Raw genomic sequence first — 21762 nt, 5'->3', positions numbered from 1 at the left:
TTGTTAATTTGGTGGCACTTTATTTTCATCAGACCTTGTTCTTGCTGAAAAACATTCCCATAAATCAGGTTTAAAGTGAAAGGAAGGGGGGGTTCTTACTAAGAGTAGGTTAGTGGTGGTTAGCCTCAGGGTGAGGTGGCATTTTCAAGTTACTAGAATAGGATTGTAAATTTTCAGGAATTGGGGATTTGGGCGAAAGGAAATTCTTCAAGTAGGGATTTAAAAAATGAGATTCTCAGTTAAAAAAATGTGAATGATGGTTCTGAGAGGCCTGCAGCATGTACCCAGCAAAAAAGTGACTAACTTGTCCTCCTTGGTTTCTCCAATTTGGTAAAATTTTTTCATTCAATTTTTTATTTAACTTTGTTCCTTCAGTTTTAAATCTAGTCCAGAGGCAAAACGTCTCTGAAAGTTAAAGAAAATTGTTACTCTAATAAAGTGATTGTTTAGTTCGATGAGACCACATCTGTCTAAAACAACCCAGGTATTCAAACAACATCTCTTTCATTCTATCATCCACACTACTCTTACTTGAAGACTAAATTATCTTTGGATGCATAACTCTTGTAATACAAATTGCTTCAATGTTCTTTAAGTACTAAAAAGTCTGTGTTATTCCGTGAAATTTTGTAAACTTACTGAGACCAGGTAGAACTTTAATGTTATACATGTACTAAAACTTGTCAAGTCTTACATCTACATTTACATTTACCATATTACAAGCATTCCCTCTCTACAAGGCTTATGTGCTCAGATTTGGTCAGGTTCATAAAGGTATCTAATACAAAGTCACTTCTTCAGTACTCCAAACCTATTAGTTTCTTTGAGATTTTAAGTTATTTACAACTAGGTTAAAATAAAAATCAAGAAGCCATCTAGAGCTGATGAAAAAGTAATGTAAATAAATTATACTTTCTTTCTTTAATGTGAGGCTGTGATGGAAGTTTTGCGGCATTTACCAGTCTGAGTCCAGCTGAAGCTTATTCCAGACCTCGTTGAGCTCAGCTTGAACAGAAAAGTTGGGTTTGAACAACAAATCCTGTTGAATGTCTTCAGGAAGCTCTTCCAATGTCCTCACAGTCAAACCATGTTCCTGGACAACTGAAGAATACTGGACACTAGCCCGCTCTAACCGCACAGACCTACGCACTGGTGTTAATATCCGTTTACCAAATGTTGTCTTAAACCTGAAAAGCACAAATTTCATGGCCTTCATGAGATTATTGTACATCTAATTAATATGTAAACCATTATCTCAATGTCTTAACATGGAACAATGAGGAGGTGGGGTCATTGCTTGAACTGGTTAGCATTGTGTTCATATCTGAAAGACAGTCTTAAGATTAAGTAACTGCTGAAAGTGTTAATTAAGTTAATTATGCCTTCAATTTCTCACTTTTTTCTGTGGGGTGTGACCTCCATTAGGCAGAACTTTATGATGGAAGAGTTCAGCTCCTCTGATGAAATGTCATTCATATCAATCTTAGTTTCACTTGGAGGAGATTCATCTGGTAATGACAAGCAGATCTTATCTACAAAATGTATGTCTGCATCCAAAAATAACAAATGATATTAATGGTTTTGATAAAAATCATTTTTCATTTTGACAAGACCAAGTGTCCTTAACATAGAAGGCATACCTTTTGGTTCATTTTCCTTTATGAAATTCACAAAAGTGCACACTGCATCCTTCAGGACTGAATCTGGCTAAGAAGAAAAAAGTTAAAAGACCATAATAAGTAACAATTACCCTGGTAAATAGTACCTCCCTTGAAGAAAAATGTAACAAAGGCAGATGACAAGGAAGTGAAACAAAAGCAAACCAACTTAACCGAACTTCATAAAAATAATCTGAAAAATAATCTGAAAAATATTCTGAAAAATAATCTGAAAAATAATCTGCAAAATAATCTGAAAAATAATCTGAAAAAATGAAGACGGAGCTTGTTTCAGTCTCAGCCTATAACCTGTGCCTTGAAGACAAAAGCTTGCTCCAGTAAGCACACCACTCTATTGAAGTCTTTCTGATGTTGAGCAATCTTTGCCCGGCACAACCAGTAGTTTGCCATGTGACAGATATGTGGACATGCGGATTTGTACAAATCGAGCTTGGACCTTACATCATCTGCATTATATTCATTCTGAAAAAATACAAACTTGGAAATTATCTAGTACTTCTCAATAACTGAGGAGAGTTAAGAGGTCTTTTGAGCCACTTTTAATAAGAATTTTCATTCTGACTAGTTCTTGATAGGTTTTCTGTTATTTAGCAATTAGTCTTTTGTAACTGATAGAAAGATTGAACACTTGGTGTTAAGCAAATGGAAAAAGAGTGGAACCAATTAATTTTGAACAAGAGAGTTTTACATTTTACACTTTTTCTTTGGCTTTGATTTAAAGGTTGTATGAAAAGTGAGGGAAATCAGAGTCCCTTTTTTGCCATGCATATTTGCCTCAGTTACCATGCTTTAAGTCACAGCACATTGATCCCTAGCTTACCAATTCTAACTGTTGCAAACATTCTTTCAGTTTTTCTTCAACATTTTCCTTTTCATCAAGTGAAATAGCACATCCAATTTTGTCCATTACACAAACAGTTTCCTCTCTCCCATTAAAGGAAAGTCTCTTTTTTTCCGTCAAATTTCTCCTTTGAACACTTTTGGAATGTTGCGGCACAGCTGGTGTCCTGTACTTTGGTGTTTTTCTGTGACAGAAAAAAACTAACAATTGAGGAACTATGTGAACTAAGTCTATAATTTCATTTAAATAACCTACTTTCAGCCAACTTAAGCTGAATAATTCAATCTAGATTAGAAAACTATTAACAGCACAAATGACATGCAAGAGTTTCATTGGAGAGATTTTATAACAAACCCACCACAAGACATAGGTAAACCAGCTTACCGTAATTATTTGATTTAGCACCCAGGGAGCTTTTTTCCCTTTTTGCATATCATGGGAGGGCACTTATTTGAACCAAGGCGCTTATTGGAGATAGGGCACTTATTTCTTTCTTAAGAAACAGAATAATGTGAGGAACAAAACTTTGACTTTTATCTAAAAAAAGATCAAGAAGACTGGAAAATGGACTTGTTATCCCTAGATCCTTCTTGGTTAAAATGATCAGCCAAGAAGTAATCCTCAAAAAAGGTTAAGATCACTTGTTTGAAGGAAGTGTGCACTCTGATGGACACAACAGTAGAACAAAGGAGACATAGATTACTGTTTCCCTGATGAGACTTTAATTACTATGACACATGGTTGATCTCAATGTGGTGCTATTACCAAAACAGCATAGGTGTGCTTATTGGTATATGGGTGCTTTTAGGAATAGGAGTACTTACTTAATATGGGTGCTTATTAATAAAAACCAAATGTTAGGGGGGAAGGGGGGGGTCATTATCAAAGAGGGGGCACTTATTGGAATGAGGGCACTAATAGAATCATTATGGTACCTATTTAATGTTTATCTTTTTTACTAGAATTTTAAATTGATTTAAATTGAACATGAACGAAGAAACATACAAGTGGGTTGGGTGTATTTCCCTACACTGCAGGGATTTATGTCAGTTTTATAAGTGGGAATCTTATTATGTCTTTACTGAACACTCAGCAGAAGTGGACTGTAAAAGCTTGGGAACTATATAGTTATGCTAGCTCAACACTCACCCTTTTTCAGCAAGCCAAAGGTCCAATCGTTCCCTTATAGATAAATGAGACAAAAAGAATCTCTTAATTTTCAAATAATAGAGCATTAATGATATGTGACTTACAGCACTGATCAAACATTTGAAAGTCAAATGATTTTGATGCAGGTAACCCAGTTATGGTGTATGAATGTGTGACCAGTTTATTTCTCTGTTTATATTAAGGGCAGAAGTCTTTGGAACACTGTGGACAACATGTCACATTTTTCAGCTTTCAAAATTATTGCTTTATGTATGTACACATGACCATTAAGTTATTGTCTTGTATAATTAAGAGCAGTCCCTAGTCTCTTGTGGGTTCTCAAGGGTGGATGGGTGTACTCATACCTTATATCAAGAGCCTTGTTTTTGTATGACTTTACTTCAGGATTATTGGGCAAAATAGACTGTGGTGTTAATTCACATTGGATTAGCTTTGGTTTCTGTGCACCATTTGATTGTACTATGGAAGGTTGGTGATGAGATTGAAGGGCAGAGGTTGATTTTACCCTAGGCTTAAATGGTAGCTTTGTGGAGGCAGGAGTTACTACTTCTTTAGTGTGCTCCCTGAAAAATAAGCAGAATAAATATGTTTCATTAAAAGTTTCATATTTTTTAATTACCTGCTACTCAAATTTTTATTCCAAAAATTGGCAAAAAATAAACTAATCACCAAACTGTGTAATTTGTAAATTAACACAAACAAAATACAGTGTAGGTCTGTATATTCCTTTTGTGAAATTAAACAATATTTATTAATGAAATAAAATCTTAATGAAATTTATATTAATAAATATCCCACCAAGTTAACTGCCACATGTTTCTTTGTAAACAGGTAGAAGAATTTCAATTTCCAGTCAATACCATTATTAATTCACATCACCTCCTTAAAAATGTGATTATATGGTACAAAGAAAATGTGTTTTTTCACTCCTGAAACTTAGAAAAAATTAATGAGTATGTCCTGAGTGTAACTTACAGTCTGTGGTAGTTATACAGATTTTCTTTCATACAAGCTGACATCCTACTGAGTCTTTTCCCACATGATTTAGATTTCACTGCAGCTTTGCCTGGGTTGTGCTGCCTTTGTATCGGAGAACAACTGGAATTAAAATCTCATTAAAAATTTTATTAGTATTAGGTACAAAAACAGAATATTTTGGTGGTCACTGCCAAAGGCAAAAAGAAATGATAACAGAAACATATTTACCCCTTTTCAGTTCTCCAGAGTTCAAGCCTTTCTCTTAAAAAAAATATTATACCTTTTCATTCATTTTTATACGATAGCTTACCATAACAAATTCTCAATCAATATTAACAGCCACAATTCTACTTGGAAAAAGAGCGCTACATTGTGCATGTGTGTAAATCATCTAACTTTCACATCGTATACCTCATACTGAGAGTCTTGTCCTTATATGTTTTAAGCTTTTCAGGTGTCTCTTTTGAAGTGGCTGTCTTCAGGGTCCTAGCATTATCAAGGAGTGCTTTCCTTTGAACAATATTCAAAGCCTTTCTTCGTCTCTGTTCACCAGTCAACTTACATGCATGGTCAGAGATTCTCTTGTATCTTTCTGTAGCCTGTAGTGAGATTTTACTAGTCTTCGTATAAACAAATCAACGGTAAGGACCTCCCATTAATAAAGCACAAAGATCTCTTACCAATATTCGTTATCAATTGAAATTTCATTATAAAATGACTCTTAACGTACACTTTCTGGCTGTTTTTGAAGTATCCTTGACTCTTTCATTTCTCTAGAGGTGGCAGATAATAAAAAAAAAAACGGAAAACCATCAGAATGTGCCAGAAAGTAAAGTTTAAGGTTAATCCTGCCCTTACCTTAAGTTAAATAAAGGGACAGATCAAACATCTTTCCTCCACGGATGCATGCCATAAGGTTAACCAACATCAACAATTACAAAGTACTCTTAGAGCATCGCATGGCATGGCATATAACGGTACAGCATGTAATTTTTGATCATCGAATACACAGGGCCGAGTATTACAGAATTCAGTGAAGAAATATCATGCTTGCAGACCATTCTTAATCGCATACATTGCTTGCAATGCGACCGAAAATGGAGCGTGCAGTATTGCCTCTGAGTTAACAGCTGGCGCCTGAAAGCTTTTATAGAGCTTTGATTCATGATCAGTGACGTGCGCTGGTCATTCTTGATCTGCAGTGATTAAATACTACTTACACCACAATTGCAACCAAGCCTAAGTTTCCATCAAAACTAATTAATGTAATTATATTCCAAGATAATGAATAAAAACCTTTTCTGGAGACTGTTAGCGTCCTTATTTATGTCGAACGAAACAGCTGATCTGGAACGATTGTGGACAGTCTTGGCACTAAAAAAGGAAGACCTTCCTTTCATTCGACGCCATTTTTCTAGCTTTTCTCGCATGAGATCTGAAAGAAATTGTAAAGGATATTAAAGTGATCCTTTATCTCTTCAAATTTTAAATTTTCACGATAAAAAGACCCACCACTTGAACTACAAGCTTTTTTTGAGGAAGCGAAACTCTCCTTCGTGTCCGCCATAATTCAAACTTGAGGACGCCACAAGATTCGCGTCGTTGATTGGTTATTTCCTTAGAATTGTAACGCGAGCAAGGAAACCAGCGGTGAGCAATGTACTTGAAATGGCGGACAGTCTAGGTGAATACGAGCTATCGATAAAAGTACTATTAGATGCTGCAGTTAGTCGTCCAAATCTGCAACAGTTTGTAATTTCTGAAATTGTTGGAGTTATAGGTAAAACTAAATGTGATACCAAGAGCTTGAAGAGGATGCTGCCATTTTATAAGCACTTAAACACAGTCGCTGTTAGGTCGTTGGAGTGGAGACTTGCTGCTTGTGGTATTCTAACTGAAGAGGATACTGCTCTATCAGCCATCTCTCCTTTCATGGATAAGATTTTATTTCAATTGGTTACTAGCTCGGCCATAGAATGTGCTGAATACTGCGTTCACGTCTGGTTAGAGAGGTATGCTAAACGTATGAGTAACAATTAACTGTCAAAGTTGAGGGTTGCTGTTTTTACATTTATTAAAGGAACGATATATTAGTCTTCTTTTATTCTTATACTTTACGATTGATGGTATTTCAACCGAAATACTTGGTATAAATGTAAAATACATAGTTGGCGATAATTTATAACAAGCCATTTCCAACACTAGACAAGTTTAAAAGTGAAGACAACATTGCTGGTTGGGTTCATTGCTGATGATAGTTCCACAAATTACCTTATGAAACCTGCTATGTGAAACGTGATATTGGTAAAAAGCATGAGTGTGTATATGTGGGTGAACCATAGCTTGAAGTGGAGGCTATTGTTTTAATTACCCATGGAGTATTTGCTGCAGAGGGGAACATATGTTATTAATCTATTTTCTGTCAAGAAGGTTCACAGTTTCGCATGTGGACTTTTCAGCGCTCTCTGGGATGACATTGAACAAACAAGTTTGTTTCTTTTGTAAAACAAATAGAAATATGGGAATGATGTTAATGCTCATGCTTTACCCAACTCAGTCAAATCTATTGTCTTTTAAACATATGCTGATTGATCACTTTCCATCTTCCTGGATTTCCTGAAAGCTGTTATTTTGTTTGCAGGGTAGAAGCCCAGCACAAGGAACCCAAAGAAATGTTCAAACTTGATTTGCCAAATCCAGTGGAATATTTAAAGAATGAAGATTCAGCAGAATTGAGCCTTGTATCATCAGTGACTCTGGCATCATTTAGGGAACTAAGTAAAGAGCAGATACAAATGCTCCTGTCAGAATTTCCTCTTCTCCTTGAGAGCATTCCCAGCCAGTTTTATATCAGGCTTTTTGTTGGGTTTTTTGTTTTCTTTGGGCTCCTCAGATGTTTGTCAAACTCAAGCAATTTCAGCTGCCTTTCAGAAATTGGAAATTGGACAGATATGTGGCTACATTTGCTGACCTCCAGTCTTTTTGGAAAATTCAAGGCCAAGAGATCACAAACAAAGATATTCCAGACACAAAGATATGATCTGCCAGTCCACCATATCCTGTGTGGATTGATGATATCTACAAGTTCTTTTACAACGATTAAATCCCGGCCTTGTACTCAAAGGAAGCTCTTAAAAGGGCTGGAACAATTGATAATGTGTAGTTCTGGATTTACTTCAATGTGGCTGAACACAATAAAGTTATATTTTTGAAACACAGAAATAGTTTGGAACATATCGGAATGAAAGAAAAGAATCCGGGACCACACGAAAAAAAACAGGATAATATAAATAAATAAACTAATAAAGTTAAGAAGAACATCCTTACACCGTCAGTCAATTCACTGTCGAAACGGCCGACTTCGGCCAAAAGGCCATCCACAGGATACCGTCAGTTCACCAAAGAAAAATTTATTCTTTGGAATTGAGCAATAAACGGACACGGTTTTATCTGCAACGAGATATACCTCATCAAGAGAGTCGGTCAACCACAAAATTGACCTTGAACTTAACAATGAGACAATGGTGAACTAAGTGAATTCTTGTTCGCGAAAAAGACTTGGCCGCTCGCCAGATGATACACTTGACAAAAGTTTAGCATCGGTCCTTTTATCGACGACCCAGCTCAAAATATACCATGTTTTCAATTTCTTTTTGTCTTGTTTCAGGAAAATTACTTTGGAGATGTAGGATGCATAGGGGTAAGGTTAAGATACTTAAATCAAACAATGTCAACCTGGAAACCAGCGCGCCATTCGTGTGTCCACCACGTCTCCCTATCATAGGTGCCCAGGTTATTTCTTTATTCCACACTCATGGTAAGAAGGACGAGGATCAATAACACCATGTTTAAAATTGTGAAAAAAATGTCCCTAATGTTGAGCTAAATGATGACTTTTACCGTAGAAAACTAGCTAACTAACTAGTTTACTGATTTTTCGATCTCTCAGAGCTGAGCTTTTGTGGATGACAGCGACACTTCTTGGCATTGTTTGTTAAGTTATTCCATACTTGTGCAAATTTGGTGGCGTTCAAACCTCGTTGAACAGCTGAACTGGCTCACAAAAGAGAGAGAGCTTACGGACTCGATCTCATCAGGTACTTGTTTTCCCTTAAATCATTGTGGCGGAGAACATTATAATTATGTCGCTACTATGATATTTACACCGCTATAAGGTGACCCGTTAACCTGATATGTTATTTTAATAAGAAGAAACTACTTTGTAATGCTCCCCTGAGAGAAACTCCTAGTTCCTAGATCTTTCCAAAGCATTTGACACTCTCGACCATCATATCTTGTTTGCAAAATTAGAGCACTATGGTATCCGTGACGTGGCTCTGCAGTGGTTCAAAAGCTACTTTTCTTGCCGCCAGCAATTTGCCCAATTCAATCAAGCTTGCTCTCCTATGCAAACTATCAAGTGTGGTGTCCCTCAAGGTTCGATTTTAGGCCCTCTATTGTTCATTCTATACATAAATGACCTCCCTAACCCTCTGAATTAACAGACCCTCTGCTTTTCGCTGATGACACCAGTATCTTTTATTCTCGCTCAAACCCAAATTGCTTAGAATCCGTACTTAATGATGAACTCCAAAATATCGATGTCTGGCTAAAATGCAATAAGCTCTCAGTTAATATAAGGAAAACTAACTACGTAATTTTTAAACCCAGACAGAAGAAATTTAACTCCAGCATTTCTCTCTCCTTTGGAGGTAAACCCCTACAACAATCTAACATAACTAAATTCCTTGGGGTCTATATTGATGATCATCTCACTTGGAAACACCATATCAGCTATGTATGTAAACAAATCGCTAAATTAATAGGTATTATAGTCAGGTCTCGCTTTTTCCTATCCTCTACAACCAAGCTCACTTTGTACTACACCTTAATTTATCCTTATATCGTCTATTGTAACTGTGCCTGGTCGTCCACATACGCATCTAACTTAAATAGAATTTATTACTTGCAAAAGCGAGCTGTGCGGGCTATCACCAACTCAGACTATCGAGCCTATTCCGCTCCTTTATTCTCCAAACTAGGAATTTTAGATATTTTCCAAGTCAATACTTTTGAAACCGCCAAATTCATGTTTTATTATAGAAATAACTTATTGCCTCCATTGCTTCTCAATCTTTTTGTAACGAATAGCCAAATTCACAACTATGGTACCAGAACAGCCAGTAATTATCGAACGCATTTGTGCCGCACAAATCTCAAGCAATTTATAATTCTTCACCAAGGTCCTAAAATTTGGAACTCTCTTCCTGTTTCAGTCACTCGTTCGTCAAACCTTCTTAGTTTTAAGACGAAAATGCAAGAGTTTTTACTTAAATAATCCTTGAATTGGCCTAGCCGCACATTCGCAGCACTTTTTCTCTACTTTATTTATTAATGTAAGTGAGGTGGCTCTCCCATAAGCCCGGTGGCTTCCTGAGTCTCCTCGCCTTCTAGCTATAACCGCTGTAAATAAATTTTTTTGTATTGTGTAAATAAGGCAAATAAAATATGATGATGATGATGAAACTCAGTACTTAAGAGCCATTTTCCGAGAAAATCGAAAATCGCAAGACACTCGTAAAAAATTGGAATTTTTTTTCTTTTGCCAAAACATCCCTTTTAGTGACCTAATTCAAGAAAAAATAGTTTTGGGTTCAAGCGATTCATTGTACGGGAGAAATAACAAAAAGTTTGAAAAATCGATTTATTGCTGTCTTTTCGCGCTTAAAAACAACAGAATCCGACCGCAACTTCGAGAAAACGGTCAACGCATAAGAAACAATCCCTAACATCGAAACTTCAGCCGAGTCTTATTTCGTTCTTAATCTTTAAAATCCTAAAAGAAAAATTTGAAGAAAGAAGTTTTTAACATTTACAATCGACAAGTTTAAAATGGTCATATTTGTGTCTCTTGAAATGTTAGAAAATGAAAGCGATTTTTAACTGTTGTAAAAGCCCTCTGGTATATGTCGCTTCCTAGTAAAACCCATGTAGAATAAAGCCTTGGCTATTGAAGTAAATTACGGGAACGTTTTAGCTCTGGAAATTAAATGCAGCCCTAACACTGGAGTAAGCAATTTGAGAATTTAAGTTAATCAAATTTATGCAAATTAGACGGCCCGCTGAATGAATTCATACTAAACGCAAAGTTTAGTGTAAAAGGACTACTTACTGTTGCTTATAATGTGTTTTTAGAGTGAAAATGTTATTTCTAGCTTTCAGCCGTGTTGGTAAGAGCCGTAAATAGCTTTTTATATGACGACTGAAAAACGTTTGTTTAGCCACTTTGCTACCAGTGAAATCATTGAGATCGCAACTTCGAACTGAAGCTGTCATCGCTTGACGAAACTCCGTTACCACAATTTTAAAATAGTTTCTTCAGGGGGAAAAAGCAGAATTAAAATGCATTCGAAACCGTTGACTTCGATTCTGAATTCGTTTAGTTACGATTTCAAGCCATCACAAGGTCTTATGACCTCTGCTGACCCGGAAATCGGTTACATGCCAAGGTCACGTTAGCAAACTGTCACGAAATACTCCATAGCTTCTGTTTTCGGCCTTTGTTTTGGTAAAAAAATATATAAACTTTTCACTGAACAGACCTTCTTACTTTATTTGATTTATATATTTGTATTGGTCTGGACACATGCATATTCTGACTGGCTGTGAAAGACATTCATCTCAGTTTTTGATTCAGAGTGGTATATTTCCTAAAATATTTCAAACACAAATGGTTCCTTAATAAGTTCGTTATTCCCGAATTTCCCACCTTGCAACAATCCCTACAGCAAAAAAAAAAGAAGCAGAAAAGTCAACTTTATAGCTTGCTTTAGTTTTGTTTTGGATTTTTTTTTTAATGAATTTTCCTCCGAAACCAGGAAACCCAAGCCAGGTAACTAGAAATTCTCAGTTTCATTAAGAGCTTGTCCACAACACAACTTCAAACTTGCGTGTGCTTTTCGCATCCTTAAAGCCTTCCAGACCTCTTCAAAATTGTTGAAAAGCCTATTGAGGCTAATAATAATCTTTGAGTTAACTATGACCAATTCACGCCGCGAGCGCGAGAAAGAGAACCACTCCGCAGGGCTGAATACGCGATGTGGAGTGTTATAAAATTCCACATTCTCGCGCGTAACGCTTTCTATAGAGACCTCTAGAAGTGTTGTTTAGCGAAGATAAATAAAGTTATCTTTGGTTAACTCAAAGAACTTGAAGAAATACCTCCAGCCTGCATAACAGGCGCTTTATGAACCAAGCGAGGCGAAAGTGGCATTTTGCGCGAAGCGCGAGAAGCGACGAGGAGAGGAGAAAAATAAAGCTTTATTTTTCTCCATCCCTCGTCTCGCGCTTCGCACTCGTTTCGTGCTTCGAGCAAATGCTGCGTTCACCTCGCTTGGCTCATAAAGCGGCTGTTATGCAGGCTAAAATACCTCTTCACATTTATAAGATAAGGTGTCATTGATTCGTTAGAGCGGGAAGAGACATTTATAACGTGTAAATAGTCACGAGCTGAAAGGTAACTGACTGATTTGTAACAAGGACTCACCCTGACAAACCAGAAATGATCTCACTTTCCGAAGGGGAACGCTCTTTTAAACATAAACAAACTTCAAAAATAAGTAAAGGAAGCAAAACAATGAACAAAATAGATTTTTTCTTGACTTAGTTATTCCGGCGAGAACAAATGGTGAATGATTCACTCCTGGAAGCAAGCCTCTGAGGAGAAGTGAGAGCACCGTTTAGGCAAAACTCTACAATTTGTGTACTTAACTAGCCTGTTCACAGACTCTCTTCATTTTTAGATATCGTCGCACGTAAAAAAAAAAGCGCGTTCCGCCCTCTCTCACGAGAAATCGCTTATCTTGTGCGCACCAAATTCCCAAAACAGAAAAACGTCTGTGAGCAGGATAGTACTTTCTGTTTCTACATATTTTGCCCACGGAGCTGGCAAGTGCAATTAATGAAGGCTTTTTTCAGCAGGTCAACGTAGAGCGCTTTGCGGCGAACAGGCTTGGGAGGTGCTTCTTATTCTAGTTGCTGACAAATGTTTTGAAGCATTCCAAGTTTAAGTCGCTCCAGAGATCCTCCCTTGGCCATGGCACAGATATCGTACTGATCGTAAGTGATGGGGTGCTGTAGCGTGATGGATAGGATTGTTTCTCTTGCCATGGTAAAGTTTTCCTCTTCTACTACAGCTTGGATTTCAGCATCGTCGGATGTTTACCGTCGGACCTTCGCTGCAAGACCTGAGAAATATGAAGTACACTGCTGCGGGGTAAGAAACTCGGATACTTTGAACAAACGAACACTATCAGGTCCTTGTGCACATCTCATTTCACGTTACGATATCACCGTCTGGTTTTCTGCCGCTGGTTTGACCAATTGTAAACTTCGCATTTAGATAATCCCTCTGTTTTTGGTTAAAGCGATATACTTTTTTGCTCGGCTTTAGCGCCCATCCTTCTTTTACCTCTAATTCGCCGGATGTAGCCTCTCTTGTATCCCTAAAAGACGCAAACGAAATAACTTGACTGGTCGTGCCCTCCTCCAACCTGGACTTGTAGTCTAGTTTGGCAAGGTCTAACAAAGACCGTTTCTGGAGACTTGGTGCATTTCTCTAAAGATAGGTGTTTTTCGAGAGATGACAGCCTTTGAAAGACCTTAACACACCCATCCTGAGGGCAGGTAAACACGGATGACGATTCATTTGTATTGTCAGTATGATCATGATCCTGCTCCACTTCCGTCTCTTGCTTCTTACTTGACTGAGTCGGTTTTGGGCTAAGGGGTTTAAAGTCTCCAGAAGAAAACTCAGATGAAAGCCAACCAATGCCATGCTCTGAAGTAGATAACACATAAAGAAACAAGATTTACATAAAAAGCACTGTTCACCTACTTCAATTCTTCACTCTGCACAGCCTGTGAAGAGTGCCCCTTTGGTCCACTTTGCTGCGCGAACAGATGAAACGTTTGCTTTTTACATCTTATGACGACATGTTCTTCAGAACCGCCATATGTCCGTTTTAAAAATTTTGTAGAACAAATTAAGCGCTATAAATTTATAAAGGGGCTAAGGGGCTTAAGTCTTTTACAAAGCAAAACCCCATGGGGTGGTAGACATCCGCTCCTCCTGCGTACCAGGATGGGAAATGGATGCCTTTCATGCGTCTAAAGGCTATAAGAAACACCTTTTTACTCAAACTGTAAAAAAATATATATTTGCGCGATGAAATAATTCTATGAAAAAACGATGAAATTGTGAATTTTCATTAGACTAACCTTCTGATGTTGTTTCCAATGCGATCTCTTTTCCCTTTCCCATACCATAAGCGCGCCAAGCTACGAGAATTTCGTCTTTAAACTCGAAATTGTTTAATTTGTTGATACCGATAATCTTTCTGTTGTCATCTACTACTGCTTCCTCTTCAACACTTTGTATGACAGCAACCCGAACTCCTTCTACCCCCCCCCCCCCCCATGCGAAAGAAGAGCACTCTTCAGTTGTTCGGCATTGGCCACGTCATTTCCTTCGTTTATGAAAGTCCTGACGTGATTCTCGCAGGTTGCAGCGAGCCTGTCTGCGGCACCTTTTCCACCCTGTGGGTCAGAAAAGTCAATGCGCTTGATTTCGATGCCGGTGGAGGAGGATATCACTGGGCATGAGAGTACGGTGGACGACGAATGATAACATCCTGCGTTATCCTAGCGAAAGAACGCCTTGTTAATCTCACTGTGTTCCAGCTTGATGGTAATCAGGACATCCTGCATGATTTTAACCACTGCAGCACTGCCTTGATTGCACGACTGGACTATGTGCAGAAAGCCCTGCCACTGGAGTACCCCGCTCACACGACGGTAGACGACAGAAACGTGCCAGGAGATACCTCGCTTACCAAACCAGTCGGTTTGGGACTCTCTGTATTTTTGTGGCAGGAACTTCATGGCCCAGTCGTTAATTATCAAGACAGTGTTGTCGTCAAGTTTCTCCAGACCCGTTCAATCTTTGCCAGAGTTTCCTGAAGACTTTGACAACGGTCACAAAGATTAGTGTGTTGGTGACTGCATTGTTGCTGGTAATCTGAATCACTACAGTCGCTAAGAGCAAACAACACACAATGGTCTGCTACGTTAGAGGGGCTAGTGACATGAACCTGTTGATAAAACAAAACTGAGATTACTGTTTGTCTGTGCTTATACTTCAATATAATAGTTAATCAAATGATTTTTTAATCTAACATATATTATTAACGTAGGGGGGCGAATAACTTTAAACCTTAACCTTAGAAAAGACTATCCTCGTGCGCGCATTGTTAATCTCGAGAATTTATGTAAGCTAGTTACACGTGCACCATTTAGAGAAGAAAAAGAGTACAAATTTTTTTTTTACGGAATGATTTTGTTGACGAGATAAAAGAAGTACTTACTTTTAGTTTTATTCAAGCTGTCTTGCTGGAGTCAGAATTCACATTACCCTATAGTCCCCCTTCAAATACTGCTTGCTTGCACAACTGTAGTCTCCCACTCCTTGCCGGAACCTAATTCCCCTATTTGGCGTGCAAGGGCCACGAGATCATCAAATGCGCGAGCACCTTCAGCTGCAAAATAATCTAAGCCCTGCAGTGAATTTCTTACAGAGGCACATGCACTCAAAGAGTACCCGTCTCATAGTAGTTCCGCTGAATGGTCTGAAGTTGATCTTCAAACAGTCCTGAGTGTACTGTTGTACCACTCGCTCGGGTATCATCATACGGATTACGTTAGGTACTTGAATAACCTAACCAGACGAAAGCTTGAGATGTTTTCGCCCAAATGGAAAGTCCTGAAAAAGATGCGGGCTTGTGATGAAACCAAGAAAGTGGTCAAGCTGCCTCAAGTCTACTCGTATTCGTGTGGTAGACTGTTGTGGAACTTGAGCGCCTCGGCCAAACTGTGATCGATGAAGATTAGCCACGGAGTATCGGTCACTCGTCAACCCCGGGATATAACGGGAAATATTGTTGAAAGTTCCAGCCCCTGCCATAATCAAAAGCACTTGTCTACGGGTATCCCAGCTGGTTGCATTCTGGTACGCTTCTGCTAGGGCCTCTAAATACAAATGCTCTGAATGTGACAACTCGCTTACACCTAGGGCCTTGTTCATAGCCGTAGAAGAGGCTAGACGTCGCCAGAGTTCACCAGCATTATCAGGGGTGACGCTCTTTAGTACAGTTGCTACTATTTCTGTGGCTCTCCTTGTCTGACGTTGTCTTGTACGCTCAGAGGAATCAATCCAAGAAATCCATGGCTTTCCAAGTGGCTCAATTTTGCATGCTGCCAGGAACTCACTCAGCTTAACGTGCGGCTCATGTAAGATCACAGGTGAGGGCTCGTCACTCTGAGTGGAAGCTGTGCTTATTGTGTCTGGCGACAGAAAGGTGTCATCAGCGATTGTAAGACGTCCAAAGCTTTCTGCGAACTCTTCAACAGATTGACCAGTATCACTCTGTATCCAAGGTTACCGTTTACTTACTTACATTTGCTTCTGAAGTCTCTAGTTCTACGTATGGAGTAACTTCAATCATTGGTGCGGGTGTCACTTTCTGTTGTTGGTTTGTCTCTGCGAAATGTTGCTTGCACATTCTGCAAAGAGCTGTGGCAAAAATAAATGTAAACCTTGTTAAAAGGCCATCGCCGATTTCTTTACTATTCTTCAAAGCCATTTTCTTCCTTGGGGGGGAGGGGAACAGGAGAATAAAGGGTATTGTAACGCTTGCGCATATGTTGCTTTACGCCCTCGCGCGTTTAAAATTAAAGCGTGTACTTTAGCTACAAATGTGTTACGATAAACTTACGCAATCCAACTTGAATAAGTATTCCTTCAGTGTTTAAAATAAATGCAGATAGAACGCTGCCCAAATGCCGATCGCCTTTGACCGAGGCTGTTTTGTGAGCAGCTATTTCTAGTGGAATGCTACACTTCACTTTTGAGGATCTCCAGCGCATACCAAATTCCGCTCTGTGGCGAGGGCATATTGTCAATGACAAGTGGGACTCTTCCATTGCAAATACCCCTAAACAAAGGTAAAGGGAAAATTTTCCATTGCATACATCACGAGCGAGTTGAGAGGCTCGTGTGCTAGGAGATCTTGAGGTCGCGTTTTCATAAAAAGGTCTTTAAAGTCTCTGTATCAGTGACAGGTGTGTGTGCGTGGGTGGCGGAGCGGGGATGGTGAATAAAGATCTTTTTTGCTATCGTGAGCGTTAATGTTATGTTTGCAAAATATTAACATCGCAGAAAGCCTGCGATTTTTAAAGAGATGAACTCGTTTGCTTATTGTACTGCAAGCCGGATACAAAAGAGCGGTACGCGAGTACTGGGGACAATAATTTTGTCAAATGGAAGGGGACATTTCGGTTCGACCGACCGAAATAACCTGACCGGTCAAAGTGGACCAGCTTCAAAGGCGTTCCCAAATATTCTGGTAGGACCGAACCGAAATGGTCCATTCCATTTGATTTCTAACCGAAACTTCCGGAATTTTGGGCTGAATGGAAAGCACCCGAAGATTTTCTTAGAATAACATGACCATCGTGAGGTCTGTGATAAAGAGATGATGGAAATGTACACCACTATTAGCCGTTACATAAGACGGTAAGACAGTACATAAGATTTACTTGCTCTTGCTAACAGCAGTTTCCATTCAGTGTCAAGTGCTGTATCTGCTTTTAATCCATACAGCTCGCAGTGCCTCGACATGTCCCTTGTACAATTTCTTAAAGCGAGAACTTCAACTTGGTCTGGATAATCGCTGCTTAAACCACAGGGTGTGGCGTCGTGTAATAAACCAGAAAAACTACATGAGTGAAACGTTGCCGAAGCCATGACAAAAAACAAAGCTCTCCCAACAAACGAGACAAACTCCTCTAACGCTGTTTCAGCATTTCGTAATACTAGACGGAAATAATTCAATTAAAAATAAAATCGTAGAGGCGCGTGCAATAGTAAGTGGCGAAACAGTTCGTGACAGTATATAAATTTTATTCCAGGAGCATTTGACCTGGAAATGTTTTATTAATATTGTTCCTAGAGTCGAATATTTCTACACTGATGATATATAAACAGACGTAAGGTTGTACATTTTTTCATTGGGACAGCTGTAATTACTTCTTTGTCTGTTTACATTGTGAACGAAGTATAGCACGTACCGTCGTATGCGACAAGCTAGCGTGACCAATCTCTGCACGTTTGCTAAATTATGCGTCATATGATCTTGTTATCCCGTCTAGTATCTGATTTGTTCGCTCAATAAGAGTAATACTCACCTTGTTAACTGTGCGGTTTGAGAAGTGGTTAATTTTCATCATTGTATGTTATTTTCGGACAAAACATAATCGGGTTTCATTATTACTGAAGCGTCTGATGATGCGTAATAAGCGCTGCTTGGGAAGTGTTTACATAGCTCAAGCGCTGAAGTTGCTGGACACATTTTGGTCAAATCAGGTATGGATGAGTTGCCACTTCACAGGACAAACAGATTGAGAGATGGATTTAACTTCTATCACAACAAGCAATGGTAAGTTGTTCGTTCAACAAAACTTTGCGTTAAAAATATGAATTCATTCAGCGGGCCGTCTAATTTGCATAAATTTTATTTACTCAGATACTCAAATTGCTTACTTTAATGTGAGGATTGTATTGGATTTCCAGAGCTAAAAATTTCCAGTAATTTAGTTCAATAGCCAAGGTTTTATTCTATATGGGTTTTACTAGGAAGCGGCATATACCAATGGCCTTTTACAACAGTTAAAGTTCGCCTTCATTTATTAACATTTCCAGAAATACAAATTTGACCTTTTTAAACTTGTCGATTGTAAATGTTAAAAACTTCTTTCTTCAAATTTCTTTCAGGAAATTAAAGAGTAAGTACGAAATAATACTCGGCTGAAGTTTCGATGTTAGGGATTGTTTCTTATGCGTTCACCGTTTTCTCGAAGTTGCGGTCGGATTCTGTTGTTTTGAGTACGAAAAACCAGCAAAAAATCGATTTTTCAAACTTTTTATAATTTCTCCCGTACAATGAATCGCTTGAACCCAAAATTATTTTTTCTTCAATAAGGTTACTGAAAGGGATGTTTTGGCGAAAGGAAAAAGAATTGGTTTTTTTCACGAGTGTCATGCGATTTTCGATTTTCTCGGAAAATGGCTCTTAAAACCTTCCTTGTATTTTTTTCAGAGAAATAATTAACTCACTGCGAAATATGTATTCACTAGAGATGAAAAATTAGCCTTTACTTTTATTTCTGAAGTTACAGTTGTATGCTTGCTTTGCTCACGACTTACGTTTATTCACTAAGAAGATGTTTTCAACTGACTTGCCTCTCTCTGGTCATTTTATGAAAAGAATTCATATAGATGCTGACATAATTACATGATAAGGTTTACAAAAACGACTGTAGGAGGAGAAACGGTCTTCAAAGCTATTTATTTTACACACAACCCACAATTCCTCTAATCGCTCTGACGAAGGGCTAACGCTCGAAACGTCAGCTTTTTTACCCTTTACGGTGGCTAATTTACGTTTTCTACCCAGTTGTTAACACTAAATTACCTTCAAAGCTATTTACTCTTTTGAAGCGACTCAAAATCCCCAATATTAAAATATCATCCTCATGTAAGGCTCCGTTACTGTCCATGCTACTCTTAATGCAGGCCAACACTAGTAAGTCTCTTATCAAGTTTGTCATGACCATTAGTGTGAAATGCCGCGCTCCCAAGGTTATCCTGAGAAGCTGATGAGTGAAAATATAACGAGTCGCTGTCTCCAAATCAGGAGTCACAGTCCTTGTGGCAATTTTCTGTGAACCCAGAGATGAAAAACCCCCGGGTAAAATGAGTTATCACCGACCAACAGTTGGTAAGAGAAAGCTGCATTCGACCTTGTCATGTCCCCACTCCTTAGGCCGTAGCATTTTCCCATAGTGACATGGGCCACGATAACTTGATTCACTCGCCGTTTGAAGTAAACACGATCTCCAGTCTGGTGATTGACAAACATAATCTCTGTAAACTAAAAAAAGAAATCAATTCACACCATGTGTAGTTTGAGAAAAATTGTCTAATTACAAGTAGAAGGTGATCCAAAATTCCTATTTTACGTCTCCCTTTGTTTCGAGTGTATAGCACTATGAAAACCATGAAATCAAACCATGTCGATTTTTGGTCAACAGTTAACTTCGTCTAAAAGAGCACCGTTAGAAATAAAAATCAACTAAGTCGGTGTTTGTATAGTTTGGCCTCGAAAGATCGCCTGAGGCATCACTTAAAGTTTACACATGAGATATTCAATTATTCACGAGTTCTCATTGGTAAACCTTCAGCAAAGGTGAAGGCACAAGAAGAAAAGCAAAGGTGTCCATACTACTACTACTACTACTACTACTACTACTACTACTACACTTTAAATGAGGTGAGTGGAGGAAAAGAGGGGAAGGGTTGAACTTGCTAAGTGTGACAGACTGGCTTAAAACAAGTAGGATGTACTCGAGAAACATGCCACACTTTGTAGTTGTCACCGACGGCTCAGTAATATTAACCTATGTTGGTCAATCAATCTTGATGCGAGGTTACGACCCTATCCTTTTTAGTTTGACCCTTCATTGCCCCCAGCCTTTTCTCATTAACTTAATATCAGAGTTGTAGATTAGTGTTATACCTAAAGTGAGGCCAAAAGATTTGCTTAGACTAATCTTTCACATGTAAACTTTTTCTATGTAGGGGAGTACATTTTTTTTGCATGCACCGGCTCTAATCCTACGCATGTTGTCCTTATTTTTATCCTAAAATGACAATTGTGTAACACACAATCTATTTCTCGATTAATTTTGTTAATGATATTCTTTCTGTTAGTTCCTTCTCGAATACAAGTTTTTCGTTTGACGGTCTGAATTATGATAAACTGCACTCAATTTTGATACCAAATGATAGTTCAAAGCAAAATCTGTTCTTTCCATGGCGTCAAATTCTGCCTGTAATCACCCTAAAGGTAAGCGGGAACTATTTTGCTAAGTTAAAAGAACTTGTTGATGGCTTGTCTGATTCAAGTTTTTCTTCTTCAGTGAATCTCCTCTAAATTTCACTCTTGGCATTATACTAATGAATTGGATATATTAGTGCAGTTGAAAATATAAATTAACCACCATGACGAGTTCTAAAGCTAATTTATACATAACCTCGTAAATAACTTTGAGAACTGTATCTTACGAAATAGGAGTAGAACGAAGTGTAAATAAATAGCATCCTTTGTTTTATTTTTCATGTTTCACAACGAAATGTTTGGAAATGAAATTTCAACTCAAATGATGGTTGAAATTTTTCTTAATCGTTTATTTTTGGCCCATAAATTTATAATGATCTCCTCGAACGATTTTATGACCAGCCTTCCTTCCAATCAAACTTTAATTCTGACTAATAAAAGTACTTAAAAATAATCGAAAGGAGCTAAAACAAAGATCGCCAAACAAAAATTCTCGTGTTCTTCTCTCTTTCACTATCTAGGGTTAGAGGTGAGGAGGTTAGGTGTTCAGGTTTTAGTGAGAAAGCAACATACGGAACTTGTCTACTGACCTTTATGCTTAGATAAAGAAACGCTACGCTGTTGACGAACTCTTGTGATTTGCTATCGATATTTATCGCTTGGAAATAGCTGCCAAGTTGATAGAAAAACTCCTTGTTCGGTTGACACAAAGTTTACTGCATTCCTGGAACTCTGTCACTAACACAGATGCCAATGGGGCTATGTTGAGATGACGAAATTTGTGTGCAGCGAAGTTTGCGTAACCTACACCATCCCTATTGTCTCGCTTAAATACATATTTTAACGAGTTGAGTGGTGATCAGGCTGGAGTACAAAGGTATTATTGCTTGAATAAGACTTGTACTTGCGGGTATGAAATTAACTCCTGTCCTATTGTATCTCACTCTTTCCTGACCAGTCGTGTTTGTCATGTGTATGATGTCACGGCCTACGCTTCGTGGGGTAGAACTCACAGTGAAAAACTTAACATCACCAAACTCTCATTGGAAGAACGGGCACACTATTAAAACCTCTAGAAATG

General features: G+C 38.3%; 2 protein-coding genes across 12 annotated transcripts; one reads left to right on the top strand and one right to left on the bottom strand.

The window, feature by feature from the left end:
- Positions 1-412: 412 nt before the first annotated feature.
- On the bottom strand, positions 413-6273 carry LOC113664535 (uncharacterized). Of its 11 annotated transcripts, none has more exons than XM_027180157.2 (13): positions 6181-6273; positions 5965-6103; positions 5399-5441; positions 5080-5267; positions 4897-4929; positions 4666-4770; positions 4035-4253; positions 3670-3702; positions 2500-2704; positions 1968-2141; positions 1641-1707; positions 1397-1547; positions 413-1187 (listed from the first exon to the last, which is right to left on the bottom strand). In XM_027180157.2, exons 1-13 carry the CDS (start codon positions 6233-6235, stop codon positions 956-958), a joined length of 1644 nt encoding a protein of 547 aa, XP_027035958.2. In that variant the 5' UTR covers positions 6236-6273; the 3' UTR covers positions 413-955. The 11 variants fall into 11 exon arrangements, with proteins under 11 accessions (XP_027035958.2, XP_027035971.2, XP_089047760.1 ...); XM_027180170.2 differs by having other exon boundaries at positions 1397-1508; XM_089191634.1 differs by lacking the exon at positions 1968-2141.
- Positions 6274-6316: 43 nt separating this feature from the next.
- On the top strand, positions 6317-10188 carry LOC113664563 (uncharacterized). Its single transcript, XM_027180184.2, has 2 exons — positions 6317-6680; positions 7310-10188. The coding sequence occupies exons 1-2, from the start codon at positions 6337-6339 to the stop codon at positions 7878-7880; spliced, it is 915 nt and encodes a 304-aa protein (XP_027035985.2). The 5' UTR covers positions 6317-6336; the 3' UTR covers positions 7881-10188.
- The last annotated feature ends 11574 nt before the right edge of the window (positions 10189-21762 follow it).

Source organism: Pocillopora damicornis, chromosome 13 (genome assembly GCF_964200805.1).
Source record: "Pocillopora damicornis chromosome 13, jaPocDami1.2, whole genome shotgun sequence".
Taxonomy (NCBI): Eukaryota; Metazoa; Cnidaria; class Anthozoa; order Scleractinia; family Pocilloporidae; genus Pocillopora; species Pocillopora damicornis.
The sequence above is the reverse complement of the archived record's forward strand: the minus strand, read 5'-3'. Positions and strand labels throughout refer to the sequence as shown.

Coding starts and splice junctions, on each gene's coding strand:
- LOC113664535 (XM_027180157.2), bottom strand. CDS start 6,235: ATGGCGGACACGAAGGAGAGTTTCGCTTCCTCAAAAAAAGCTTGTAGT. Junction 5,268..5,398: donor TTCAAAAACAGCCAGAAAGT/GTACGTTAAGAG, acceptor ATCTCACTACAG/GCTACAGAAAGATACAAGAG. Junction 3,703..4,034: donor AACAAGGCTCTTGATATAAG/GTATGAGTACAC, acceptor TTTATCTATAAG/GGAACGATTGGACCTTTGGC.
- LOC113664563 (XM_027180184.2), top strand. CDS start 6,337: ATGGCGGACAGTCTAGGTGAATACGAGCTATCGATAAAAGTACTATTA. Junction 6,681..7,309: donor GTTCACGTCTGGTTAGAGAG/GTATGCTAAACG, acceptor TTTTGTTTGCAG/GGTAGAAGCCCAGCACAAGG.